The sequence below is a fragment of the Dermacentor albipictus genome, chromosome 10, assembly GCF_038994185.2.
Source record: "Dermacentor albipictus isolate Rhodes 1998 colony chromosome 10, USDA_Dalb.pri_finalv2, whole genome shotgun sequence".
Taxonomy (NCBI): Eukaryota; Metazoa; Arthropoda; class Arachnida; order Ixodida; family Ixodidae; genus Dermacentor; species Dermacentor albipictus.
This window is the reverse complement of record NC_091830.1, coordinates 27,038,470-27,062,500: the sequence shown is the minus strand read 5'-3', so window position 1 is coordinate 27,062,500 and position 24,031 is coordinate 27,038,470. Positions and strand designations below refer to the sequence as shown.

The 24,031-nt window shown below is 44.9% G+C and overlaps 1 protein-coding gene across 5 annotated transcripts in view; it reads left to right on the top strand.

Moving 5' to 3' along the window:
* The window catches only part of LOC139050565 (cGMP-inhibited 3',5'-cyclic phosphodiesterase 3A-like), a 395,806-nt gene that overhangs the window by 267,281 nt on the left and 104,494 nt on the right, over window positions 1-24,031 (top strand). For 4 of the 5 annotated variants that reach the window (XM_070527105.1, XM_070527106.1, XM_070527108.1 and 1 more), the window contains one exon: window positions 13,290-13,388. The exons of the other annotated variant lie outside the window; for it this stretch is intronic. In XM_070527105.1, the coding sequence (XP_070383206.1) occupies window positions 13,290-13,388 (99 nt within the window). The remainder of the gene's footprint in view (window positions 1-13,289; window positions 13,389-24,031) is intronic. 5 annotated transcript variants of the gene reach the window in all.

Below are 24,031 nucleotides of genomic sequence, written 5' to 3'. Positions count from 1 at the left end.
TCTCACGTTCAGTCGGCGATGTAACACTGATTAGAAAACAACGCGAATCTTTCTTTGCTTAGCCTCCAGGTTTAGGTGTAGCTACTGCTGCAGCTGTCTGCTGATGGGTCGGGTCCGTTTCTCGGCTAATATATCTGTGCATATAATTAAAAGGTTTTATGAGTACCGCGTGCAGGTGCCAGTAAACAAGCGCTGCATGCAGGCCAAACATTTAGTGCCAATTGCACCTTCTTTTCTGCGTTACAAAAGAAATTCTGCACAAAACCCGAATGACAATGTCATTTCGTATGTATGTCTAAAGCACACTGGCCTCTGAACTGAATAGCGCAGTATATTCAATGGATTCTCTAATTTACTTGGGTTTATTCGATTTAGCCAATCCTGACAAATAAATGGTTATGTGCCACTGTGACACAAAAATTTACAGACTCATTAACTGTAGCTAGATATACGGGGTACATGCCTGTGATCACCATTATGCCCTCAACGAGCATTACACATAGTCCCCGTCACATCTTCCCCATCACATCTCTGCATGACGAGAACGATATATTGAGCATTCACACTGTGCATTCAGCTTACGTTGTCCTTCCATCTTGGCGTAGTTTGAGAGCGATGAGTTGCATAAAGATATACATCGCGTGATATTTCAGCTGTGAACTTTGTTGTGGATGAGGTTGAACGCTTCTCAGAATTATGGGAAACACGATTGTACAGTTATGCACTTAGTTTAAAACGTCTATGCTGTGTCCTGTAAAAAAAATTAAATTATGGGGTATAACGTGCCAAAACTACAACCTGATTATGAGACACGCCATAGTCGTATACCCAAAAAATTTGGACCACCTGGGATTCTTTAACGTGCACCTAAATCCAAGTACTTGGGTGTTTTCGCATTTCGCCCCCATCGAAGTGCGGCCGCTTGTTTTAGTGTCATTCGAATTGTACAGAGCGAGAATCCGGAGCATTTGAATTACCTTGTTCGTGTTCGCTTTCTCTCTGAAATCACTAAAGTGCAGCGAGCATTTCTATAGCGGAGACGCTGGAAGCTGAAAATACTGAATGATAGTATGCCATGTGGTGGACCATTTCACAGACGTTCTTCTTTTGTTGGTTCTCTTTTTTTCGGAGCCCTAACAAATGCTAGCTTTACTTTACAACTCAAGATTTTAATTAGTGCGCAGAATACAGGAAAAATACTGGATATCGCGAGGGCGCGCATAAGTAGTTTTAGGCAGCACATCCCAGAGCTATTACACTTCTTGCATATGCAGTCGCACTCATGCCCCAAACTGTCGGTACCACGACAATAAAACCAACTCTTGTTTTTTTTATTTTTCTAAGCTCGAAAAGAATATGTGAGGACATTACCGACGGGAACACCATAGCGAAAGACTTGAACGGTAGCTTTTTCATTTTTGTTTTCTTTTTCTTTTCCGTTACTCGAATAGCACAGGCTGTCGCACAATGTCCACTCCTTGTCCTATCGCCAACATCAAAAAAATAGAGGCAAACAGATGCACCAAAATGGACGATCACCGAACGATCAACAAAGAATGCAGCACCGCCAACTCTGATCTTGTCTCTCTACGCTGCCGAATTCTTGCTCCGGCTCGCTCTCTTCTCTGACTCGGACACTGTGGTCGTCCTTTGTGTCTCGCTGGCCTTCCACGGCTTGGCCCATGCCCCCTCCCCTTCACTCTCACGCATTGCGCAGCGTTCCCAGGAGAAGACGCTTCTCTCGCGAAGCAGGACACCGTTCCGGCCGGCCTGCCATCATTCTAAGCCGCCGGTCCACTGCCTATTGTGCGTGTCTCGGTGGCCTCAAACAGCCCGCAGGCCTGTCCTCTTTCTGCTAGCCCACAGAGCTTTCCCATTTCACCCATACAGCAGGGCTGCACCCTTTCCCATTCCGTCAAGCAAGGCTTTCCCTTCTTTCATCCAGCAAGGATGCCCTCTCTCTCTCTCTCTCCTGCTCTCTCTCTCTCTCTCCTTTTGTTTCCAGCAGTGTTGTACCCCCTCCCTCCTCCTGCTCCTCCTCCTCCTCATCCTTATGTCTTTTCTTCTGCCATGATGTAGTTCTCCGTGTACAAGCGCAGCTTCGCTGCCCGCAACCCTTCTCTGCCGCAACGCCCTGTCGTTCTGCGGCGAAGCATCTCCACAAAGGCAGGGGCTCTCCATCTCTCTTGCCCCGCTTGCAGCCGCCTTCATTCGGACGCAGTGACTCCCTCCCTCATTACCTCCTCTCCCGGCCTCGCGGTTCTTACGGGAAAACAAGCGCCGCGCACCACTGCTGCCCAGCAGAGCGTGAATTATAGAGGAGTCGTACCCCGCAGAGAAAGTTTTGCTTTGCTGCCACCGTGGGCACCTCCCCTCTAGCTCTTTCTTCTTTTTTTGCTTTTATATGCATCTCTGTACGTGTGTACAGCCAGCCGCAGTTGGAGGAGCAGCTTTCTCTTATTGTCCGTCGGCTGGAGGACGAGTAGGTTCCATCCTCGCGATGTTCCTTTATTTTGCCGGTGGTGAGTGGCGAGAAGGAATGTCCCTTGAGCAGAGTAGTATGATGATTCCGCGATAGAAGTTTGTGAAGAGCAAAGCAATGTTTGCAGTCGACTCCCCAGCGTTTAGTGTTTTCTCTCTTCCTCTTTGCATTAAGAGCGATACAGGCGCCTTCTGTTCTTGTCCTTCATCAAGCAGACGAGCTTCCGCTCGTGGTGTACTTTTTCAGCCGCTGCGGCAGCAAGCCGTCACTTGGGTGTAGAGGCAGCAAAATTATGAAGAGCCAGGAAGGGAGTAAATGAAGACGTCTGTATAGACTGGTTGCCACTCAATGTCTTGACCTTTTCATTTTGTATTCTGCCTTGGTTGCAGCGTATCAGGCGCTTTGGCCACACCGTTCGGTCCCGAAAGCTAGTGCAGCGATCCTGCTTGATGTAGTATGTAGGCGCCTTGCGGTTCTCAAAGGCAATTCCTCTGACGGTGGGTTCGCGCAATTACTTTCAGGTGATGGGATTCGATTGCGCTTGGCGTGCGCGGCGAGGTACGTGACGTTAGCCGGTGCATCTCTGGATTGAGATTAAAGATTGAGACGCGACTGCGCGCTTCCTTAACGTGTTTACTCCACGCGTTATTGCGTCGTTTCGATCTGTTTATCACCGGACGGGACAATCAGTGATCGTCAGCGATGAGTATGCGGGTACACGATGTTCGAATGGGGCAATCGGTGGAGCTCAGGAATGATATGACTCGGTTTTGATAGCGGCTCAACTTGTTACGATCGTGGTCGCTTTTGCGGCAGTGTTACCGGTTGTACGGACACACAGTGAACAGTTGATTTATTCATATAGTTGCTTATAGTTTCGTATTCGTAGCTCGTGTAGCTCATGTATAGTTCCGTATTCATTAGCTCAGTTATTTCGCCACTCCCTGAAACTACGCGGAGCCCCTGCTGCTGTGACAAAAGACCTAGGAAACAGATATGTAAACTGTTGTTTTATTATGCGGAAAACTAACTTCGATCTGGGATTTTGGGCGCCTTTGGGCGTTGGAAAATTTGGGAGGATAGATTCAATTAGATGGGATACTCGATATATGTAAGACGGGCTCAAGAAATCTGCAGAAATCTGCAGTGTGCAGAAAGTTCGCAGTCTGCAGATTCTGAAGTCTGCAGAAATCGGCTTCTCCTTGTAATTTCTGTTACTGCAAGGAAGCCAGCTTTGGAACGTGCTAGCGGTGGAACGCACTCGCAGGTACTTTTTACGCCCCGTCAAGGCTCCGTCATGTGTGTCATTCCAGGTAGAACAAATTTCTACAGAAGAGCTCATTCTCAAACACGTCTGTGACGCGTATGTTTATTTAGCATAATCCAGCAATGATGTGGGTCGAAGGAAAGTCATTGTTCGATCTGTGCGTTTTTGTTCCTCTTTAACATGTATTGGTTTATCAGCAAGTATTGATCTAATTCCGAGTTTATTACTTGCAATAGAATTCTAGAAAACACAGAATGTGCAGAAAATTTCGAGGTTCTTTTGTGGCGACATAAGCTTGCGCTCATGAGGGCTTGAAATTTACTTCAGAAAAGCACTCATCATTATCTGGGGATGCCTATTTCACTCCTGTACTCCGCCAGCTACGGGAAATGTAAACAGTTTGTTTTGTCTTGCGTTTACCAGATCTCTTTGTTTTCTCCTCTTCCCAGCTTGATACTCCCTCTCTTTATTCCCCATCCCTAAAGTTTACAATAGCTTTCAGTACAGTGTTTATCTGCTGAGATTAGATAGGAAGCGGTTTTAGGCTGATTGCACTTTAGTATCTGTCCTGCAGTAATGCTCGCGATTTTAATTGCTTTGTTTTGCCGCACGTTGGTATCCTCGTTTGGAGTCAGACGTTTCTCCGTACGGTAGTTCAATACGGCTGGAACGCCTGTCTTGTTCTGTCGTGCTTACCCTAAATATAAGAGTCAGGATCACGAAAGGGTCATGCTTGACAAGAAATGCGTCCAACCATTGCATTCCACCGCTAACAACATGTGGGGGCAGAAACTTGGAGCGAAACAAAAAAAAGCTTGAAAAGGAGTACCGTGTAACGAGAGGTGGAGAGAAAAAATTGGAGGACGCTTAAGCTTCGCCTTCAAGAGTGGAACGCGACAGCGTTCCCGTCGACCCGCCAAGGGGTGTAAGACAGTGGGCTACGGCGCAGCGATCACTTACGAGGCGCCCCGCATCGGGCTTAGCGCCCACCTATCACGCGGTGAGCGTCGAGCAACGCAGCGTTCGGCGCGGCAACGAAACGTGCGCCTGAGCAAACGGAACGAACCAAAGAACTCGGTGTCTCGGAGGGGAAACGATCTACGCCAGCCAAACGTCGTGATCGGCACGGGCAGAGAGATAGATACATAGTAATCTAAAGAAAGGAACGGCGCTTGATTCTGCAACCCGCGTGGGAGCACGGCGAAGCGTCGTCAGGGGAGAGGGAGTCGGGACCGCGACGCGCCTTGGCGCCGGTCCCAATGCGCGCGCGGCGCGCCTCCTGTCGGGGCAGCGCCGTACATAGAGAGGAGGGGGTCTTCTGTGTTTGCCGTAAGATGTCTCTGTGTGTGCGGTGAGCGCAGAAGAAATGTAACGGAAACGTACTTCGCTACTCGTATAACTGCGACTTCTGTAAGTTACATGCTCATAATTACCGATATACATCGCAGTATAACTTTCTACGGCACGTTTCTGAGGGAACACCGCATTCACTAGAAGCGCTTTTGTACCGCTTTCAAGCATCGAACTCGTGGCTGAGTGGTAGCGTCTCCGTCTCACACTCCGGAGACCCTGGTTCGATTCCCACCGAGCCAATCTTGGAAGTTGCTTTTGATTTATGAAGCGCCTGTCGTGATTTATCGCTCACGGCCAACGCCGCGGACGCCGACACCCGACGCCGACGACACCGGCTTTTCTGCGACACGAGCTCCTTAACGCTATCGCGTTAAAATAATCGGCGTAAAGCTAAGAGACAGGATGACATCCGTGCGGGTCATAGAGCAAACGGGGTTTGCACATATTTTAGTTCACATTGGGAGGATAAAATAGAGTTGGGCAGGCCATGGAATGCGTAGGGCAGATCACCGGTGGTCTATTCGGGCCACGCAATAGGTGCGAAGAGAAGGTAAGCGGCAGTCGCTGGTGGCGATGGACTGGGTGGTGTGACTAAAAGACCGAATTCGCAGGAATATTCCGGTGGCGGCTTGCACAAGACCGGTAATCTAGAGATAGCCGTAATAAGCGTTCGTCCTGCCGTGGACATATGTACGATGATGATGATGATGATGATGACGATGATGATGATGATGATGATGATGATGATGATGATGATGGAGCACCCAAACCATGAGTCACGCGCATCAGCGGGCGCTGACAGCCCATGCGTTACGCCGCGGAGCATCTCGGTCTTTTCTCCTGCAGAGGTTTCCCGTCGCAGATAATTCGAACAGGTTCCCAGGTCGCGGCGACGCGAGACGCATCTGCGCCGAAGAACGTCTGAAGGGGTCCGCGGTGGAGAATTCTCGAGTACGACAGCAAAGCGGCGCCCGCTGCTAAATGCCCGCTTGCTTTTTTTTTTTTCCCCTGGGGGGCGAGCGTAGAAAAGCCACCGGAGATGTCGGGGAAGCGGGACGGGGTCGCCGAGGAGCGGGAACCTGGCAAGGACACAGGGAAGAGCAAACACGGTAATTGCATTTAATCAAGCTCAAGGAATCGGGGCGAAGCAGGTGGCGTTAATTAGCTTTTCCTTCCTGCGACGGCGCCCGGCGACTCCTGTTCCATTGCGCACCGATCCCCGTCGCGACGGTACAGACTCCGCTTCCGTTTCTTTTTTTCTTTTTTTGCGTTTTCCAGTTCTGAGGTTGTTTTTTTCTCGATGTTTTCATTTCCTTCGGCACTCCCCCAGTTAGCGATTGCGTTTGTTGATTCGAGTTGAGCTCCCGCTACTTTATTTTTCTTTTTCTTTTTTCGTCTCTTGCGTTCGTTAGCTCCCAAATCGACCACTCGCATCTTCGCAGCGCTGCGGTAGCCAACGTCCGCGCGAGATTCCTAAGAGCGCACAGCCGTCCCGGATATCGGCGGTCGCGCTGCGCACTTTATGTATTTGTATTGGCTTTATTCTGCGTGTTTGTGTTTGTTTTGTATGTGCGTGTTCGTGTGTGTGTGTGTGTGTGTGTGTTCGCGTGTGTGTGTTCGCGTGCGTGTGTGTGTGTTCGCGTGTTTGTGTCGAGTGCGCGAAACGTGCATTTGTGCGTGTATGTGTCCTTATACGTATCTGTTTCAGTGCGCTTGTGTTTGTAAGCTTCAGTTTATTGCTCAGTTTGTGGGTTTGCGTGCGTGGGTTCCTACACATCTTATTCTTTCTTTCTTGTGGTCGAGTCTGTGCTTTTGTATGTGTGTATGCGTGTTGATCTTCATTTGTCCCAGCGTATTTGTGTTTCTGTGTTTCTGTTTCTTTCTTTCTCTCTCCCTCTCCTCTCTCTCTCTCTCTCTCTCGTGTGTGTGTATACGTTTCAGCGTTTACATGTGTTTCTGCGTTTGTGTCCGCTTATGTGTGTCTATGTCTGTTTCTACGCTTGGATGATGGGAGAAACGTCCGTTTCTTTGACAATGTCAGCCGTAGCTGCCGATATATAGTTCTCGTAGGGGAACGTGCGCGTCACCGGACGGGGGGTTTGGGCCCGCTCGAGCCTGGTTGTCTCGGTGTTTCAGTCGTGGGAGGACGAGCGGACCCAGTATCGACCGCGACATGCGCCCGGGCTTTCACGCCACCTCGACCCGGGCTCGAAATGGCACTCCCCCGTGAAGGAAGGAAAGAAGGAAGGCGGTCGCCATCGTCTTATGTTTTCAACCGGGGGACAGGCGTCATAAGGCGTCTCTTTTCCCTGACATCTTCTGCAGACTCTTTCGGGCGACCGTGTCGAGGAAGATCTCGCTGTCTGTTTACCAAGACGCGGATGTTCACACGTTGCGGTCGACGCATTCCCTTGCTGCTAGGTGGCGCTTTTTTCTCTCGATATTCATCATTCAGTCTCATAGGGGGCGGCAATGCAAAAGAAGCCTGCCGTGAGTAACTACTCAAGAGGGAAAAAAACGAAATCGGGAAAGAAACAATTTATGATAACTCAAAGGGAAGCACTTTGCGAAGCGAGATCGGGATGCCTTAGAACACGTGCCTATAAAGCGAGATATAAGAAGGAAGAAGAAACATGTGCTTGCTGCGGTAAAGCTGGGGAAACGATGGAGCATGTTCTATTAGAATGCGAAGATGTCTGCCGTGTGGTCGATTTAGGTACCACTGGCCTCCTTGAAGCCCTTGCGTTCAGCGAGAGCAGGGGGAAAGTAAGCATGTCCGCAATAGAGATTACTAAGAGACGATTGGAAGATTGGTGGAAGAAGAGTTGGGAAACGACAGAAAACGAAGACGTACCAAAACAAAGTTCACAATGGGGGGTCAGAAAATTTGATTATGGGAATTCATCGCGCGTTTCTCACTTTCCTTTTGTTTCTTCTTTAACCTAGGCAGGACATTAGGCAGTGTAATAACAAGAGCTTGGTGGCGCAACCCACAGCCCCGTTTCAAAAGAGACGATCATAGCGTCCATCCATCCATTAACTTTGATTAACTTTTACCACCAGGGTATCCTTAACGTGCCCCCAATGCAGGGGACACGAGCGTTTTTGCATTCGAGAGTTCTTAACGTTGAAATTTTTAGAGCTGCCCAAGATACCGATTTGCGCAAGGCACTGTTAGAATATAAAAGAAGAAAAAGAGGCAACCGTTGGAAATGTTCATATACTGGTGGTCCATTGAGAACTTGCTCATTTCGCCCTACGTCAACGAAAATAGAGCTGCACGGTTTTTTTTTTTTGTTCTTTAGAGGAAGACCTGCCGACTTGCCGCCAAGTAAAATATTTGATGGGTGTTATACGCGCGCAGAAATCTGTTGCGTTCGTGGAGTGTTTTGTGGTACTCTTGTTGCCGTGTACCCAGTCATCAGACCTAGACGTCACCATATAACCAAGGCTGGCCTGCGGAAAGAAAAAAGAAGCTTCTGAATGAGCATTGGGGATGCTGAATTTGGGGATGCCGAGACCAGAGGACAACTACTGCGCTGCATACACGGCGTGCGTGCGTGTGTTCATTCTCGTTTGCACGTGGAATGCAGAGATTAAACGTTATTTTTCATTGTTGATCCTTTGCTTTCGATATTGCGGGCTTTAGAGGGGTTGATAAAATGCAGTATCACACTTTTGGTGTAACCTGTGCTTGCTGAGCACCATATATTTATTGGTCGTCGACGGTGTGACCTTTCAGAGTTTTTCTTCGCAAAAAGAATAAGAAATAGTCTTTCTGGGATAACAGGTTGCCGGACGATCTCCTAGACCCCTGCGTCTCTTTTACGAAATCCGCGATGTTTTGTCGCAGTTGTCGACTCCATTTTTGTTTTAATATTCAGCATCCTTTTTTAGGCCTTTCGTGCCACTTGCCTCCCCACTTGATATAACAATTTGCATTGTGTTTTTTTTTTCTTGTTTGGACGTGTGTAACTTAGTAGCTTATATTATATAGTTGAAAAATAAGCGTTCCTGTCAAGTATAGTAGTATGTGAGAAAATGTACGTTGCCAACCACACATTCATTCCTGCGTGTATATATATATATATATATATATATATATATATATATATATATATATATATATATATATATATATATATATATATATATATATATGTGTGTGTGTGTGTGTGTGTGTGTGTGTGTGTGTGTGTGTGTGTGTGTGTGTGTGTGTGTGTGTATATATATATATATATATATATATATATATATATATGTGATATCTTCATTTATCTAATTTACTTCTTGCGGTGACATGATACTAACTTTTTCCTGAAAATTTTCGCCGTGTCTGGTGTTCTGCGGCACGTTTTCCTGCTTCGTTGAGCGCGTTCCGCGTTATAAGAAAATTGCTTTAAAATCTGCCACAGGCACCACATTTACAAAATGACCGATTTATTTTCTTCAGCAAAGACTTCCACGGCACATCCAGGGACGAAAACTACAAAGTGAGCTCAAGAAATGAAGTTCGAAACGTGCGGGAACGTGGAATGCGCTTTTGCGTTCTTCTGTTTTCTTTGTGCTTTTTTATTTACTCAGGACATTTCTTGGACTTTTGAACTTAGCCCTCGAAAACTAAGCACAGCATCGAATGGTTCTGCTTCACAGTTCTCAATGATATGTTCTGAAACAAATGAGCCAACTCGCAAGCCTGTTCCCTTTCTTTTCTTTTTTTCGAGCCTCCGGTACTCTGGTTGCAAAGGCTACAAGAACAGAGCGTAGCCTGGTGAGCAGGAACCTTTGCATAGTTTTGCAAAACAACTCCTGCTGAAGGTGTAGGCAAATATGTCCATCTCGTGTGCGAAACCCGAAATAAGTAGAAAAAAGTCTCCAATGTATGTGCTGCCGCTTATGGAAATGTGGCCAGAAACCACCGGTCTTTGAGGGGCCGGCATATCGCCGGCTGTGGAAGCTAATGGATTAATGTCAACGAAAACTTGTATAACGAAGCTTCTTTTTCTAGACACTCGAGATTGTTTGCGTTGGCGGAATACGTTTCCATTTCGCCATCCAAGCCACGTGCGTCGGTGGTACCGAGAAAGAACAACGCTTTCTGCCAAATTTCACTCAGCCGATTTCTCCTCAAATGTCAAATGGCATGGAACATGAGGAGCGCGGAATGAATTAATCTGTGATAGGCTTAGCGAACACGCCCGCTGACATTTACGAATGTATCGCAAGACGCCACAATTTTTAAACCACCTTTGCGATTGGCGCAACGGCTCAGATAATGTAATCGTTCCTTATTTGTATCATGTTTAGGGCAAAAGTTTGTTTCCCGAGAATATAAACATAGTCAAGCAGAACTTTTTTGTTGGGCTAGTAGCGAGTAGTTTTTTTTTTCAGATTCGTAAGAGACTGATATACATTAAATACTGACTTCAATATGTGTTGAGTTCCTACAATATCGTTGGGCCTGAAGATGATAGAAGATTCCGTGAACCACAGGTTAAACGTTCCTTTTGTAAAATTTGAGACCACAGGCTCTCTGCCACGTTGCAGTTAAAATTGTACTTCTAACAGTGCCTCGGCGCCCTCTAAACTGATAGAATGGCTACAACAAAATATCTAATTTTGTGCGTTGGAAAATCGATACTATCCAGTGGAAAAATAAAAGACCAATCACTACGTCCTCGATACAATTGGAATGTGGTGTACCACTGAGGAATGTACCACTGCAACGTCTTGAAGGAAGAAATGTCCATGGCTCCGCGAGAGATAGCGTTCTTTCAAGTAGAGAACGAGGCGATTACCTGCTACGAGATGTTCACGATTCGTGGGTCTTATAGCTTCTGTAACATCATATTGTCAGTGCGTCAGGCTGGCATCAATGTACCTTCCGTCCGCGAAAACTCTGCGATAGTGTTAGGTCACAAATGAAGCGTGAGTTACAACCTCAACAACCACATTCACTGGCTTCATCAGTGAGCGTGTTATCGTTTTCCCTTACCAGTCCACAGGACCGAAATGAGTGAAGCGTCAGTTTGAACATTTACTATCGCGTTTAAAAAAAAAACTTAATTTGCGCATGGATGCAGTGGCACAGCTGTCTTCTCGTGCGTCTGCAATAGAGGGTTTTCTTTTCGTTTTTAATTTTTCTTTCCTTGCTGTAAAAAGTGCGCGTTGAAAATGGTAATTATTCTTGCGAACATTGTTTTGTGTTCGTCACTCACTTGAAATGTCCAAGTCTCCTGCCAACGAGATCTCACCTTCACTTTGTGTTTGCCGACTCCATGGACGTCCTCGTCCAATGGGAAAACGTAGCTTGGTACGCCTTACAAGAAACAAACATTCACTGAAATAACTTGTTGCAGAACAGCTCGTTCACACCACTGAGGATTGCGCGAAGACTTCGCGGGACATATTACTGGGCGTAAATTGAATTTCTATTCGCCGAAAGGCAACATAACGCCTTACGTAAACATTACGGCACGCATAGACTGATTAAGTGTTCGTTGATCGGTCGACTCATTCGATGTTCATCAACTTTATATCACTGAGACAAGCACGGCAACCTCAGACTGCACATCCCTGCACATTGCTTTGCATGCACCAGTTTTGCCGCTTGCACTTCACTCCTGCTGCTCGCCCCTTTTTTGCTCGCCAACTGCACACAACTCGGGCATGGCAAATCCTGCGGCTCGTTCCTGCACCGGCGCTTTCCCTGCTATACCGTCTGCTAAAACAACGCAGCACAACAAGTAACATCAAAAAAGGAAGCCTACTGCTTCTCCAGAAGCTACTGTTAACCAATCACTAGGCTGCCCCAGTAAGTGAAGAGGGCAGGAGTTCAATAGCGTCTTCTAGCACTGCAAAAAAAAATTGACCTACGGCCTTGAAGGTATGATGGAACCTGTAGTGCAAGTACTGTGAAGTTACCTTGCGATAGCCAATGAAACCAAGTAAGAGCTCCCAGAAATCACCGCATTTAGATTAGAGAAAATTGTAAGCTTTCTAGCAACTCTTTAAAACATCTACAAAGTTGACTATTTGGTGCAAGTTGAAGAATACAAGCGTTACTTATTCGGCAGCCTAATTAATCACGAATGGTCTCTTGATCTGAAAGGTGTTTGCCGCATCAGTAATAGAAACCACGACTGCTTGTTTTCCTTCCAGCAATTTATACTGCACGAGTCTTTATAAAGCTAAAACGCTGCAGCGATAAGGTAATCGCGGGAATAATGATTTCTTGCGACCTTAACTCCCAATCATTGTTTCTTGCAACAACTTGCGAGTGCTAGTGCGAATTCTTAATTGCTAAATAAAGCGAATAAGACTGGAAAGAGCGTCAGAGACCACTTCAATGTGCGCGAGGTTTATGCCCATTTACACGATACAATATTTCCAAACATTAATCAGGTATCATAAGCTAGCCGTTTAGTTAGTAAAAGAAAAGCCAGATCGGTTGTCAGACTTTGATGCAAACTAATTTAAAGGGACTCAGCTCTAGCGTTTCTCCTTAAGCCTCCAGTTCTCGGGTACCACGTCTGACTCGGCATCGCATAATTTGAAGACTACTTCTGTCGACACGAAACTCCTGTTGTTTCTTGTGTTTCTGTGGACGCTTCCTGAAGTGAAGCTCAGATAATCCTGAAAAAAAAAAGCTTTATCAGCTACACAGGCAATTCTCGAACATCTAGTATTATTTCACCCAGCGAAACCGAAGGGAAGGAACATATTTCATGAGGAAGCCGTTGATTCACACAAATTTATTACAGAAGATTATTAATTTACGCATCTTCCCCCCTCAGTGGTGTAATGTGAGGCCTACACGTGTGAAGTTGAGTGCGCATACGCCGTTATAAACAAAACCTGGAATGATAATTTGAAATCGTTGTTAGAAACATTTCAGGTATAATAATAATGTCTGCATAGTAGTTGGAATTTCGCAGGTTCGCAGGAATTTTGCACCTTCGAGGCCGTAAAAACGCTTTTTAGCAGTGCGCTATAATTACTAAAGGAATGTCTGATGTCGCCCATAAATCTAGCTTTAAATTATCTCATGCGTTCCTTTTTTTTTTTGCAATTGAATCTGATACCGTCGTATGAAGTTTTTTTTTTTTTACTACGGTGGTATACGAATTTCTTTTTATAGGGTAGTTCTTTAAATTTCTCATCGTGCTTTCTCTTGCCCTCTTGCAGAATTTCAGAAGAGACAAAAAAAATCGCACGTTCCTGGATTCCGAAACCACTCGAAATCAGTACTCTTCCGAGTATCGAAGCGACAACTGTATTCGACAGGTGGGTGCTTGATTCACAGTGCACGAGTTTCCCGTCAGTGGACCGCCCTCAAAATAATCACTGCCAAAGTCCTACTCAGTCTACGTTTCATTTCTATAGACTTCTATAGAGCCCTTTGGCAGCACTCACTTGCAATTCGGTAGAATCTTCTGGAGGCACTAGTTCTTTCTTTCTTTCTTTCTTTCTTTCTTTCTTTCTTTCTTTCTTTCTTTCTTTCTTTCTTTCTTTCTTTCTTTCTTTCTTTCTTTCTTTCTTTCTTTCTTTCTTTCTTTCTTTCTTTCTTTTTTCACTCACTTGCTAGCCACTGTCTAAATCCAAGTGTCAAACCTGCTTGGCCAACTTCCAGGTTTCGTATGAAGATCAGAAAGCTACCTTCGCAAAAACTTACGCACGGTGTAGAAATGCAACAGAAATGTCATAAAGCACTTTGTTTTGGTAGCAGATAAAAGAGTAGCAGAAGTTACAACATAGCATGAAATAACTCGAGAAAACTTAATATGATGACGTGTACGTCTTCTTAACGCTGCTATCCATGTCAGCATATATGAATTGGCGCCTGCGTGTTCTTGTGTCAGCACTTAAGAGGAAGCTTTAGCTCGGGTCAAACTATGCAAAACGCGAAAGTGTTCCTATGAGGCTCCCTCTGGACCGACTCAAATGAACCTTGTTGCATATAAGAGGGCAAGGTAATTTGTAGTGGCTATAGCAAGCAGAATTCTTAAGTTAGGCCCTGTCTCTCTCTCTCTCTCTCTCTCTCTCTTTTTCACAAGAATTGGTAAGCTTAAAAATGTGGAAGCACGAAGTTTCAAATCCACAATTCTGCACTTAAAACAAATTTCGCAGTTCTATAAACTGCATCCTTCGAGCACCTAAAGCTGACAAATTTGATATATCACTTTGGATCTTGCGTGAATTTGTTACTATGTTCGCGAGAGTTTTGCAGTAACCCTACTCAAAGTTTAGCTGTTTTATTGAGAGCCAAGTGTAACACAACAATATTGTTGGCTTAGGTGCGCTAGTGTAGGCAGTTTCCAGAATTGTATCGTTTTTCATTCCTGAGCTAAAGAGTTGTAAACATTATAGTTTCGTTTTTCCCAAGAATTTTGCAATTTTCAACAATTTTTATTAAAAACTTGCAGGCCTAAATAAATATTTGGTTTTCAAGAGTCGCTCGACTAACGTTTTCTTTTAAATTCAAGACACCTCATCAAATTTGGTGCTGTAGTTGCCGAGAAAAACGTTTTACCCCTTTCCATTTATTTAGATACGATCCCCGAGCTAAGTTTTTTTCTTAAGATGTGAAGATTTGTGAACAAATATTAAGCCTCAAGAAACATTGTTTTTTTTTTTTGCAGCATGCCCACTCAGAACTTTGACAATAGAAGTTGTCAGCGGAAGTTTCTTGCTGCATTATGTCAATTTCGTGCGTAATTAACATCACAGCAAAACGCGCTGTCAGTACATGCAATTAACATGTTTCATTACCTTAAAAATATATAGTGCTTGAACATTCTAATTGCTGAATAGAAGAACGACGAACAAAATGTATTTATATGTGCGAAGGGAGAGGAGGGATTACTTTTTGCACAAAAATCCTGTGTGCGCCTAATATCAAAAGAAAACATACATCTGCCACAGATATCTCCTGTAAATGGTTTACTGCTCGTACAAATGCGCTTCTTTTATTAGTCGCGAATGCAGTGGTAATTCTTACTCAGTAATGAAGCTGCATTGCTATTCAACTAACGTATGCGTCGCCAATTGACTGAGAGGCCAAATAAGAAAAAATTGAACTAATACCTGGCGTAACCTTATCAGACTTGCAAGCTTATCAGAATAAACAGCAACTCTGCTGTACGTTACGGATATCACGGGATTTATAGTAGCTTCAGGAACATTATGGCGGTTCGAACCGCATTCGCCTCTAGACAATGAAGGCTGTATGATACAGAACAGAAAGGATAGTCACATTAGCAGTATCACATAATTACAGAATTCATATATGAAGTTCCTTGAGTATTTGCTGGTGCCATGCTTACTTTTCAGTGCATGCTAGCGTTAACTATATCACTACGCCCGTCTTTCAATCTGCGCGTTTGTATCAACTATCTTCTTTTTTTATGCGTGTACCTTGCTGAAGCGGCAGCGTCCTTCTAATGCATGTTTCTGTTATTATCATGAACTTACTTCACGTGGCAAGGCTGAGACGGGATATAAGCAGCAACATCTCGTCGCCGTTATGTAATTTAAAAGAAATTCCCAAGACGTATACACCTTGAGCGAAGGTTGATGCGTTCTTGAACGTCAGAGCTCTTTTTTTTATCATCCTCATCGCTCATTCTTATGACGGCGATGCTTAGGAGAACAGAGAAACAGAGAATGAAGCAAGAAAGAAGCAAGGGGGGGGGGGTCGGGAGCTGGGCCGGGAGGGGGGGGGAGGGGAGTCTTGACAGATGACCCTGGGCGAGCAAGCATCAGTGAAAATAGCTGACGCGCGTGTCTGTAAGGGCTGCATATGCTTTGTTTTACACACAGTTTCGTGTGCAACGTGTAGTGCAGTGTAGACGCGAGAGAAAAGGCGGAGTAATGCTGTGTCTAGCTCCTGAGAACGCAGGGCAGCTTATGCGAACCGAATGTTCTTCCATCTAGATTTGCGTATTTGTGGAGGCAGGGCTTTCGGGCTGGAATCTGGGACGTGTTGTACTTTGTTACCCCGGCAGGCCTTCGCGAGAAACCTAAAGAAACTGTTTTCACAGCCTGCGTCATGCGCTGTTGCCTGGTTGCCGGTTTTATACACTTGGTAATAGTCGTATGCTGTGGATTTCTTTTTTTTAAGCTCATTCTCGTGCGCGTAGTGTCTGGAGACATTTCAGTGAAGAAAAAGAAATGGTTTCTCCAAGTACCGCATATGTGCTCCACAAAACTAAGGAACGGCGTGTTGAAAATTAAACGTCGCCTTTTTAATGACAGGTGTAACGTACGTAGACAAAATGATAACGGATACATTAGAAGCACAATGATTGCTGTCACAAAGTGGCGTATCAAATATCACGTTTACTAACATTGTAATGAAGTAGACAGCGTTAAGTATTCAGCTCTTAAGTACAGTGAAATGATGATAACACCCATCGTGAGAATGTCACGTCTACCAAAAACTGTTTCCGTTTGATAATAGCAGTGTTTTCAATTTGAATATATTTAGCCTTTCAGTTTCTGTGTGCATCAGTTGTTATGTATTGTTCCTTCCGAGAGAAATTGGCTTGAAATGTTTGTTTTCGGCAAGAACCTGTGCATCTTGCATAACTACGGCAGTGATAAATTGAAATCTTCGCCGATACATTTTGAAGAATGTCGCGAGAAAAACAGAAAAATACGCCACATGAAACATAAAGCAAAGAAGCAGGCGAATGGAACTATGGAAAGAAAGTGAGAAAGAAATGAAAATGAAAATCGAAAAAAGCACTAACGCATGCTCAACACGCGTGACCTATGCCGCTCTGTAGGAACAGAGACTTGGATAGGCTAGTTGGTTGCTGGCTTGATGAAACATTATTAAATCGGCGCCTGTTATGACGGCACAAAGAAAAGATGCACTGAGTACAATCGCTGAACTTTGAACTTAGCTTCACTACGAAAAAAAAAATACATGGGCAGCAGCTGCTGCGGGAAAGCATTGGAAAAAACATTGCCATGGCGTCCATTGTGAACGCAATCACAACAGAAGACGATACATGTTATACGTCAATGTTACCGCGCAGCCACTGCTGCCCGTCTATTTTTTCCATAGTAAAGCTCGGTTGAAGTTCGCGGATTGTCCTCCGTGCGTTCTTTCTTTGTTCCGACCCCTACGCAGGCCCAATTAATCATGTTTCATCAGGCCACATGATGAACACCATCTCTGATGAAAAATGTCGATGGAGCCTGTGTTGGGATGTTATCACCGCTCTTTGCATGTCGCAGCGACCTCCATCATTTTCTTCACATGGTTTCTATGCTTGCACATCGCGCAATCTGTTAAGTCGGCTTCACTGCTCCAAGGGTATATCAAAGGGGAAGCCTGCGTCAACGGAGATGTTTGACTTGCCTTGTTTGGCCGCGTGACATCTAGATTCCTTTCAGACAGGAATAAGTCACAGAACAAGAATTTCGCTGTCGTAGGCGGCGAGGCGAGTGGTTTAATTTTCCTCTCGCTACTGTTGCTGGTGTTGTTGCTTTGAGGCCTGTTTGTTCTTGTTTTCTAACGAACTATTTGTGGCCCAGCAATTGCCCCATCCATTCCCCATCTGCTGTTTGCGTTGGTAGCAGTCCTCACAAACCATGCGACTAACTCATAGTCTATGAGTTAGCCATAACTCATAAAATGCTCTTAGTGGTTGTATCTCATAAGGCACAAACTTCTTTCACTGTGCCCTTGGTACTCGAATATGAACCCGCAAGCACACACCGCAAGGGCACGTACAAACAAATGGCCGAACATGCTACCAAAAGTTGTATATTGACGAAAATAATCACATTGAATAACTGGAGACGATTATTCTTAAGCATTCCAGTGATTAAGCTGAAAGGCCCGGATCGCTTAGATAATATAACGGGCACGTCGTTATCTCTATGAAGGTCACAGGCACCGCTGGATGACAGGAAAGCAAGGTTGTCATCGACGTACCTCAATATCTTCACTGCGCTGAAGCTGCCATCTTCTGTTGAGAAGTACGAAAACTAAATTATAGATAACTAGAACCAGACCGGAGGGTCTATACACATTCAATCTGGCTTTAACCTAGAGGAGCTAATTGAAGTTGATAAGGGAGATGAACACTGAAGTACCTCAGGCGAGAACAATTCATCCGCAGTCTCTCGGCGACAGCGTATCTCATAGTACAGGCGTATTGCTTTAGAACGACTTGCTCCATCGATAAACTGAACAGTCAACTAGGCAGTCAATTAAGTCATTAAGTCAGGGAAGCACCTCAGGTGTACCCTTTTGTATAGTCGTTCTCGTCTTCTCAAGCGACTCTAAAGGCCCTGCTGTGTGACCTTGAAGTCATTAGAATGTGCCATAGACTGTGGCCTGTGTGACGCTGTATGTCTAAACGAGATGAAAGAGGGTTAATTGAGGAGCCCCATTTTTATTAGTCATATCATAAGAAGCCCAACCAACCCTCACACCAAGGACAACATAACAGAAATTACTTGTGCGTAATAAATGAAATAAAGTAACAATAAATTAATGGAAAAGAAAGTGGATGGAAAAACAACTTGCCGCAGGTGGGGAACGATCCCATGCGAAGGTTGTGGGATCGTTCCCCACCTGCGGCAAGTTGTTTTTCATCCACTTTCATTTCCATTAATTTATCGTTATTTTATTTCATTTATTAGGCAGAAATTAATTCCCTTATGTTGTCCTTGGTGCAGGCACGTACCCAGGGGGGGGGCCCGGGGGGGCCCGGGCCCCCCCCGAAATCATGTGGCATACCCCCCCCCCCCCTTCCCCACCCACGCCACCACTCCTCACGCATTCCTAAAGCGCCGCCAGATCAATGTTGAGACTTGGCAGCTGTTCATCGGTCAGCATTATGCTGCCTTTTTCACTCCTTTTAGATGGCGGTAGTTATCGGCATCTCTTGTAATGTGAAGGACAGTTTTCTCATATATTCCGCACCCGTGTGATTGACTCGAGATGCGTTCAGTTGTCACCATCTATTCAACCGTCACGCGCATAGCTGTTGCTTTTGTTAGTTCAACCTTGTTTGTTTAGGCTGATCCTTGGACCAGGAGAGGGATGCGGCTGTTACTCACCTGGTCTGTACGCTCATGGAACGAGTTGCAGCCGGAGAAAACGCCAATTGCGTTTAACGTTTCTCTTTGCTTCATTATTTACTTGTGTTACGGCTCGCCGCGACGCTGGCAGATGCCCGGAACCATTTACACGTGATATGGGTTACATAAGGTGGGAAATAAAATAAAGTGAATGAGCGTCCATCATGAAACCCTGCAATAACCCTTAAACCCATAAGCAAGATGACTGTCGCCCGTTACCTCCTCTGTTTTTCCCTAATTGTATAGCACTTCTCGTGCAAAATTGGCAACTGGAAACAAAAGTCGCAAGGTGTTGAGAAATTAAGCGATCTTACTAAGGGAGAGAGCCAAGGCAACAACCAAACTGTAAGGAAAAGCGAATAATAAAGAAGTTAACCGTTGTTTATGAGAATATTTATGGATCAACATCTTTTTATTTAAAAAGGAAGTAAAGAAAACGCCGCCGGAAGTGGAGAACAATTACTTGTTTTGAATGACGCTTCTACAGTTATCGGTCGAACCGCCTCACGTAGCCACTTCTCTGCTGTGTTTATGTGGGTGTTTTTGTAACCTTTCGCGGTGAGCGCAATACGTCTAGAATCGAAGAGTCCTGCGCTCTCCGCGGTTGTATGGGACTGTCGGCCGCACAGCGTTACGCAATTCGCGGAACTGTCAACAAGGCGAAAACAACTGATATTCTAAACTATAACATGAGAAAGACTGAAGAAGCCGTAACAAATGAACGCAGCCTGAAATCGGCAAAAAAAAAAAAGCTGGCACAGGACAAACTATGATGCATGCACTAAAAGATAAGAAGGATAATATCATCAGCAACCTCGAAGATATAGTAAAAGCACCGGAAAAATTCTAAGCTGACCTGTATACAGTACCCAGAGGAGTCACGATACCTCACTTAGAAACAGCAATGAAAAGGATACAGAAACTCTCCTATAACTAGCGTTGAGGTCAGAAGGGCCCTGCAAGACATGAAACGATGAAGAGCGGGAGGAGAAGGTAGAATAACAGTCGATTTAACCAAAGATGGAGGAGACATAATGCTTAGAAAACTGGCGGCTCTTTATACGAAGTGTCTATCGACTGCAAGGATCCCAGAAAACTGGAAGAATGCAGATATTAAACTAATCCACAAAAAAGGAGACGTTAAAGAATTCAAAAATTATAGGACCATTAGCTTGCTCCCAGTATTATATAAACTATTTACTAAAATAATCTCCAATAGAATAAGGGCAACACTGGATTTTGTCAACCAAGGGAACAGGCTGGCTTCAGGAAGAGATACTTTACAATGGATCACATCCATGTCATCAATCAGGTTATCGCGAAATCTGCAAAGTACAATAAGCCTCTCTATGTGGCTTATATAGATTACGAAAATGCATTTGATTCAGTAGAGATACCAGCAGTCATAGAGGCACTACGTAATCAAAGAGTACAGAACGCTTACGTAAAAAGCTTGGAAAATATTGCTACATGCGTGTGGCATTTGTTTGCACGAGGCGCGTGGGCGCCATCACTCCAGAAAAGAGGAGGAAGAACGAACTAGGCTCGCGCTGTGAATCTAACCGGTCAGCGCTGCAACCGTTGTTGTAAATATAATCTGTAAATAGTTTCTCGTCTTATTGACTCGTCCTTCACGTAAGAATATCTACATAGGTTCTACAGCTACCTTAATTCTACACAAGAAAAGCAGGGAGATCCCTTTAGAGAAAGGGGTCAGACCGGGATACACAATTTCTCCAAAGCTATTCACTGCGTGCTTAGAAGAATTCAAGCTACTAAACTGGGAAGGCTTAGGAGTAAAGATCGACGGCAAATATCTCAGCAACCTTCGGTTTGCCGATGACATTGTTCTATTCAACAACAATGCAGACGAGTTACAACAAATTATTGGAGACCTTAACAGAGAGAGTGTAAGAGTGGGGTTGAATATTAATATGCAGAAGATGAAGATAATGATTAATAGCCGGGCAAAGGAACAAGAGATCAGGATCGCCAGTCGGCCACTTGAGACTGTGAAGGAGTACGTTTACCTAGGTCAATTAATCACAGGGAACCCTGATCATGAGAAGGAAATTCATAGAAGAATAAAAATAGGTTGGATCGCATACGGCAGACGTTGCCAGCTCCTGACTGGAAGCTTACCATTATTATTGGAAATTAAGGTGTGCAATCAGTGCATTTTGCCAGTGCTGACATATTGGGCAGAGACTTGAGAGCAAGTTAAGGACCGCGCAAAGAGCGATCGAACGAAGATTGTTAGGCATAATGTTAAGAGAGAAAAAGAGAGCGGTTTGGATCAGAGAGCGAACGGGTAGGGACGATATTCTGATTGACATCAAGAGGAAATAAATGTTGCTGGGCAGGTCATGTAATGCGCCGATAAGATAACCGTTGGACCATTAGGTTACAGAATGGGTACCAAGAGAAGGAAAACGCAATCGAGGACGACAAAACACTACGTGGAGCGATGAAATTAGGAAATTCGCGGGTGCTAGTTGGAATCGGTTGGCGCAGGACAGGGGTAATCGGAGGTCGGAGGGAGAGGCCTTCGTCCTGCAGGGGACATAAAACTGGATGATGATGATGATGATGATGATGATGATGATGATGATGATGGGGGTGGTGGGCCCCCCCCGAAAAAAAATCCTGGGTACGTGCCTGCCTTGGTGTCAGTGTTTGTTGGTTGTATGTCTAAGTGTGTTATTCTGTGTTACTGCGTGACACGTCGGCAGACTGTGAGAAAAATAAGGGGTTTCGAAAGACTGTGTTCACTCTTTGCAACAACCAAAATGAAAACATCAAGAAATGTGCCAAAAGTAGAGCATTGGATGAGCTGGAACAGGTTCATGATTTACAATGCGAAAAGAGAGAGATAGAGACATACAATAAAAGGTAGTAGCGACACGAGTGCGATCAGTGAAATAAAGGTTTATCAAAGAATGTGTAGGGTATAAATATACAAGATTAAAAAATATATTGTCCAGTTTAACGTGGCAGAACCACGATCTGATTATGAGGCGCGCGCTAGTGGAGAGGGGGGCTGGGGTTGGCGCCGGAATAATTTTGAACACCTGAGATTCTTTCACGTCCACCCAATGCACGACACACACGCACACACACACACACACACACACACACACACACACACACACACACACACACACACACACACACACGCGCGCGCGCGCGCGCACGCACGCACGCACGCACGCACGCACGCGCACACACACACACACACACACGCACGCACGCACGCACGCACACACACACACACACACGCACGCACGCACGCACACACACACACACACACACACACACACACACACACACACACACACACGCACGCACGCACGGACAAGCACGTATCCACGCAGAAACACACACCACACACATACACAAGAACGCTTGCGTCGTCCCTACCTTTACTTGTTTTCGTCCTTTAGATCTTTAAGTGCAGCCAGCCAAACAAAGCGTAGAGGAAATCAACTGTGCTAAGAAACGATAATGAAAAAGGAAGCGCGAGTGGTAGAAAAGACAACTTGCTGCCGGTGGGAGTGAAACCCACAACCTCCGTGTGACACGTCCCACCAGCCGCAACCTGTATTTTCTTTACAATTTTCATTACAACTTCTATATCTGAAATAAAAGTAGTTCATTTTTTCTCATCCTTCACTTGGTTGTGTGGCCTCTTGGTTTTATTCGCCAGGCTGTCTGTGGCAGTGCTCACACCGTCTCATGTAGTTGAGCTTCCTTTACTTTATTGCGAGTAGCATCCTTGGCATTGTCAGATCACTTTTTATGCCAGCTATCTATTTAACCGTTTCTGTGGGTCGATCTCGCAGATAATTTAGTCTAAAAGTGTGGTCTGCAGACAGTGCAATCTAGATGTGTGGACCGATCCCACAGATAGGGCGATCACTCTGTCTCAGACAGAGTTGATCACATGTTGAAAGCACGGGAAATCGCATGCAAGACTGATTTACTTCGATTGTGTTTCTTTCCTAGAACAATCCGTGAATGGAACCAATTGCCGTCAAACATTGCCTCTGTAATGTCTAATGATGTTTTCTTTCCTATGTTAGCATAACCGCATTTAAGTTTGTGCCAGTAACATGTGTATTTTGCGATTGATTGTGATTAGTGGTTATTTTTATTAGTTGTATGACTGACACTGCATGTATTTCTTTATCTTTATTTTTGTGTATACCCTCCCCCACTGTAATGCCTGTTAAGGCGCTGTGGGTAATAACGTAAATAAAAGTAAATAAAATAAATAAAAATTGAGTTCGGTCTCGCAGATAGCGAAGTCTAAATGTATGGGCCGGTCCCGCACATATTGCCGTCTATAAATGTGGGCCGATCCCGAAGCTACCGAAGTCTGAAAATGTAGGCCAATCCCGCAGATAGTACAAATGTGAACCGATCCCACAGATAGCGCACTCTTAAAACGTGGTCCTATCTCTCAGATAGTGCAGTCTAAAGATGTGGGCCTAACACCTTCACGGCGCTCTACAATAGAAAAAAATGCTCTCAAATTTGTCCCAAATCATTTTCACCTCAAGAGAATGCCACTCGCACGCTTATATTGTCATCGTGGATGATCCTGCGTCACTTCCTTGTTTTTGTTTTATCTTATCTCTTTTACACTTTGCTTTGCCCACTACAAGGCAGATAACTGGAGATAGCATCTGGTGACGCTCGTTCTTTCTTTTCTTTTTTTCAATCTCTTTTTCTTTTATCTTATCTCTTTTAGTCTTTTCTTTGCCCACTAAAAGGCAGATAACTGGGGGATAGCATCTGGTGACGCTCGTTCTTTCTTTTTCTTT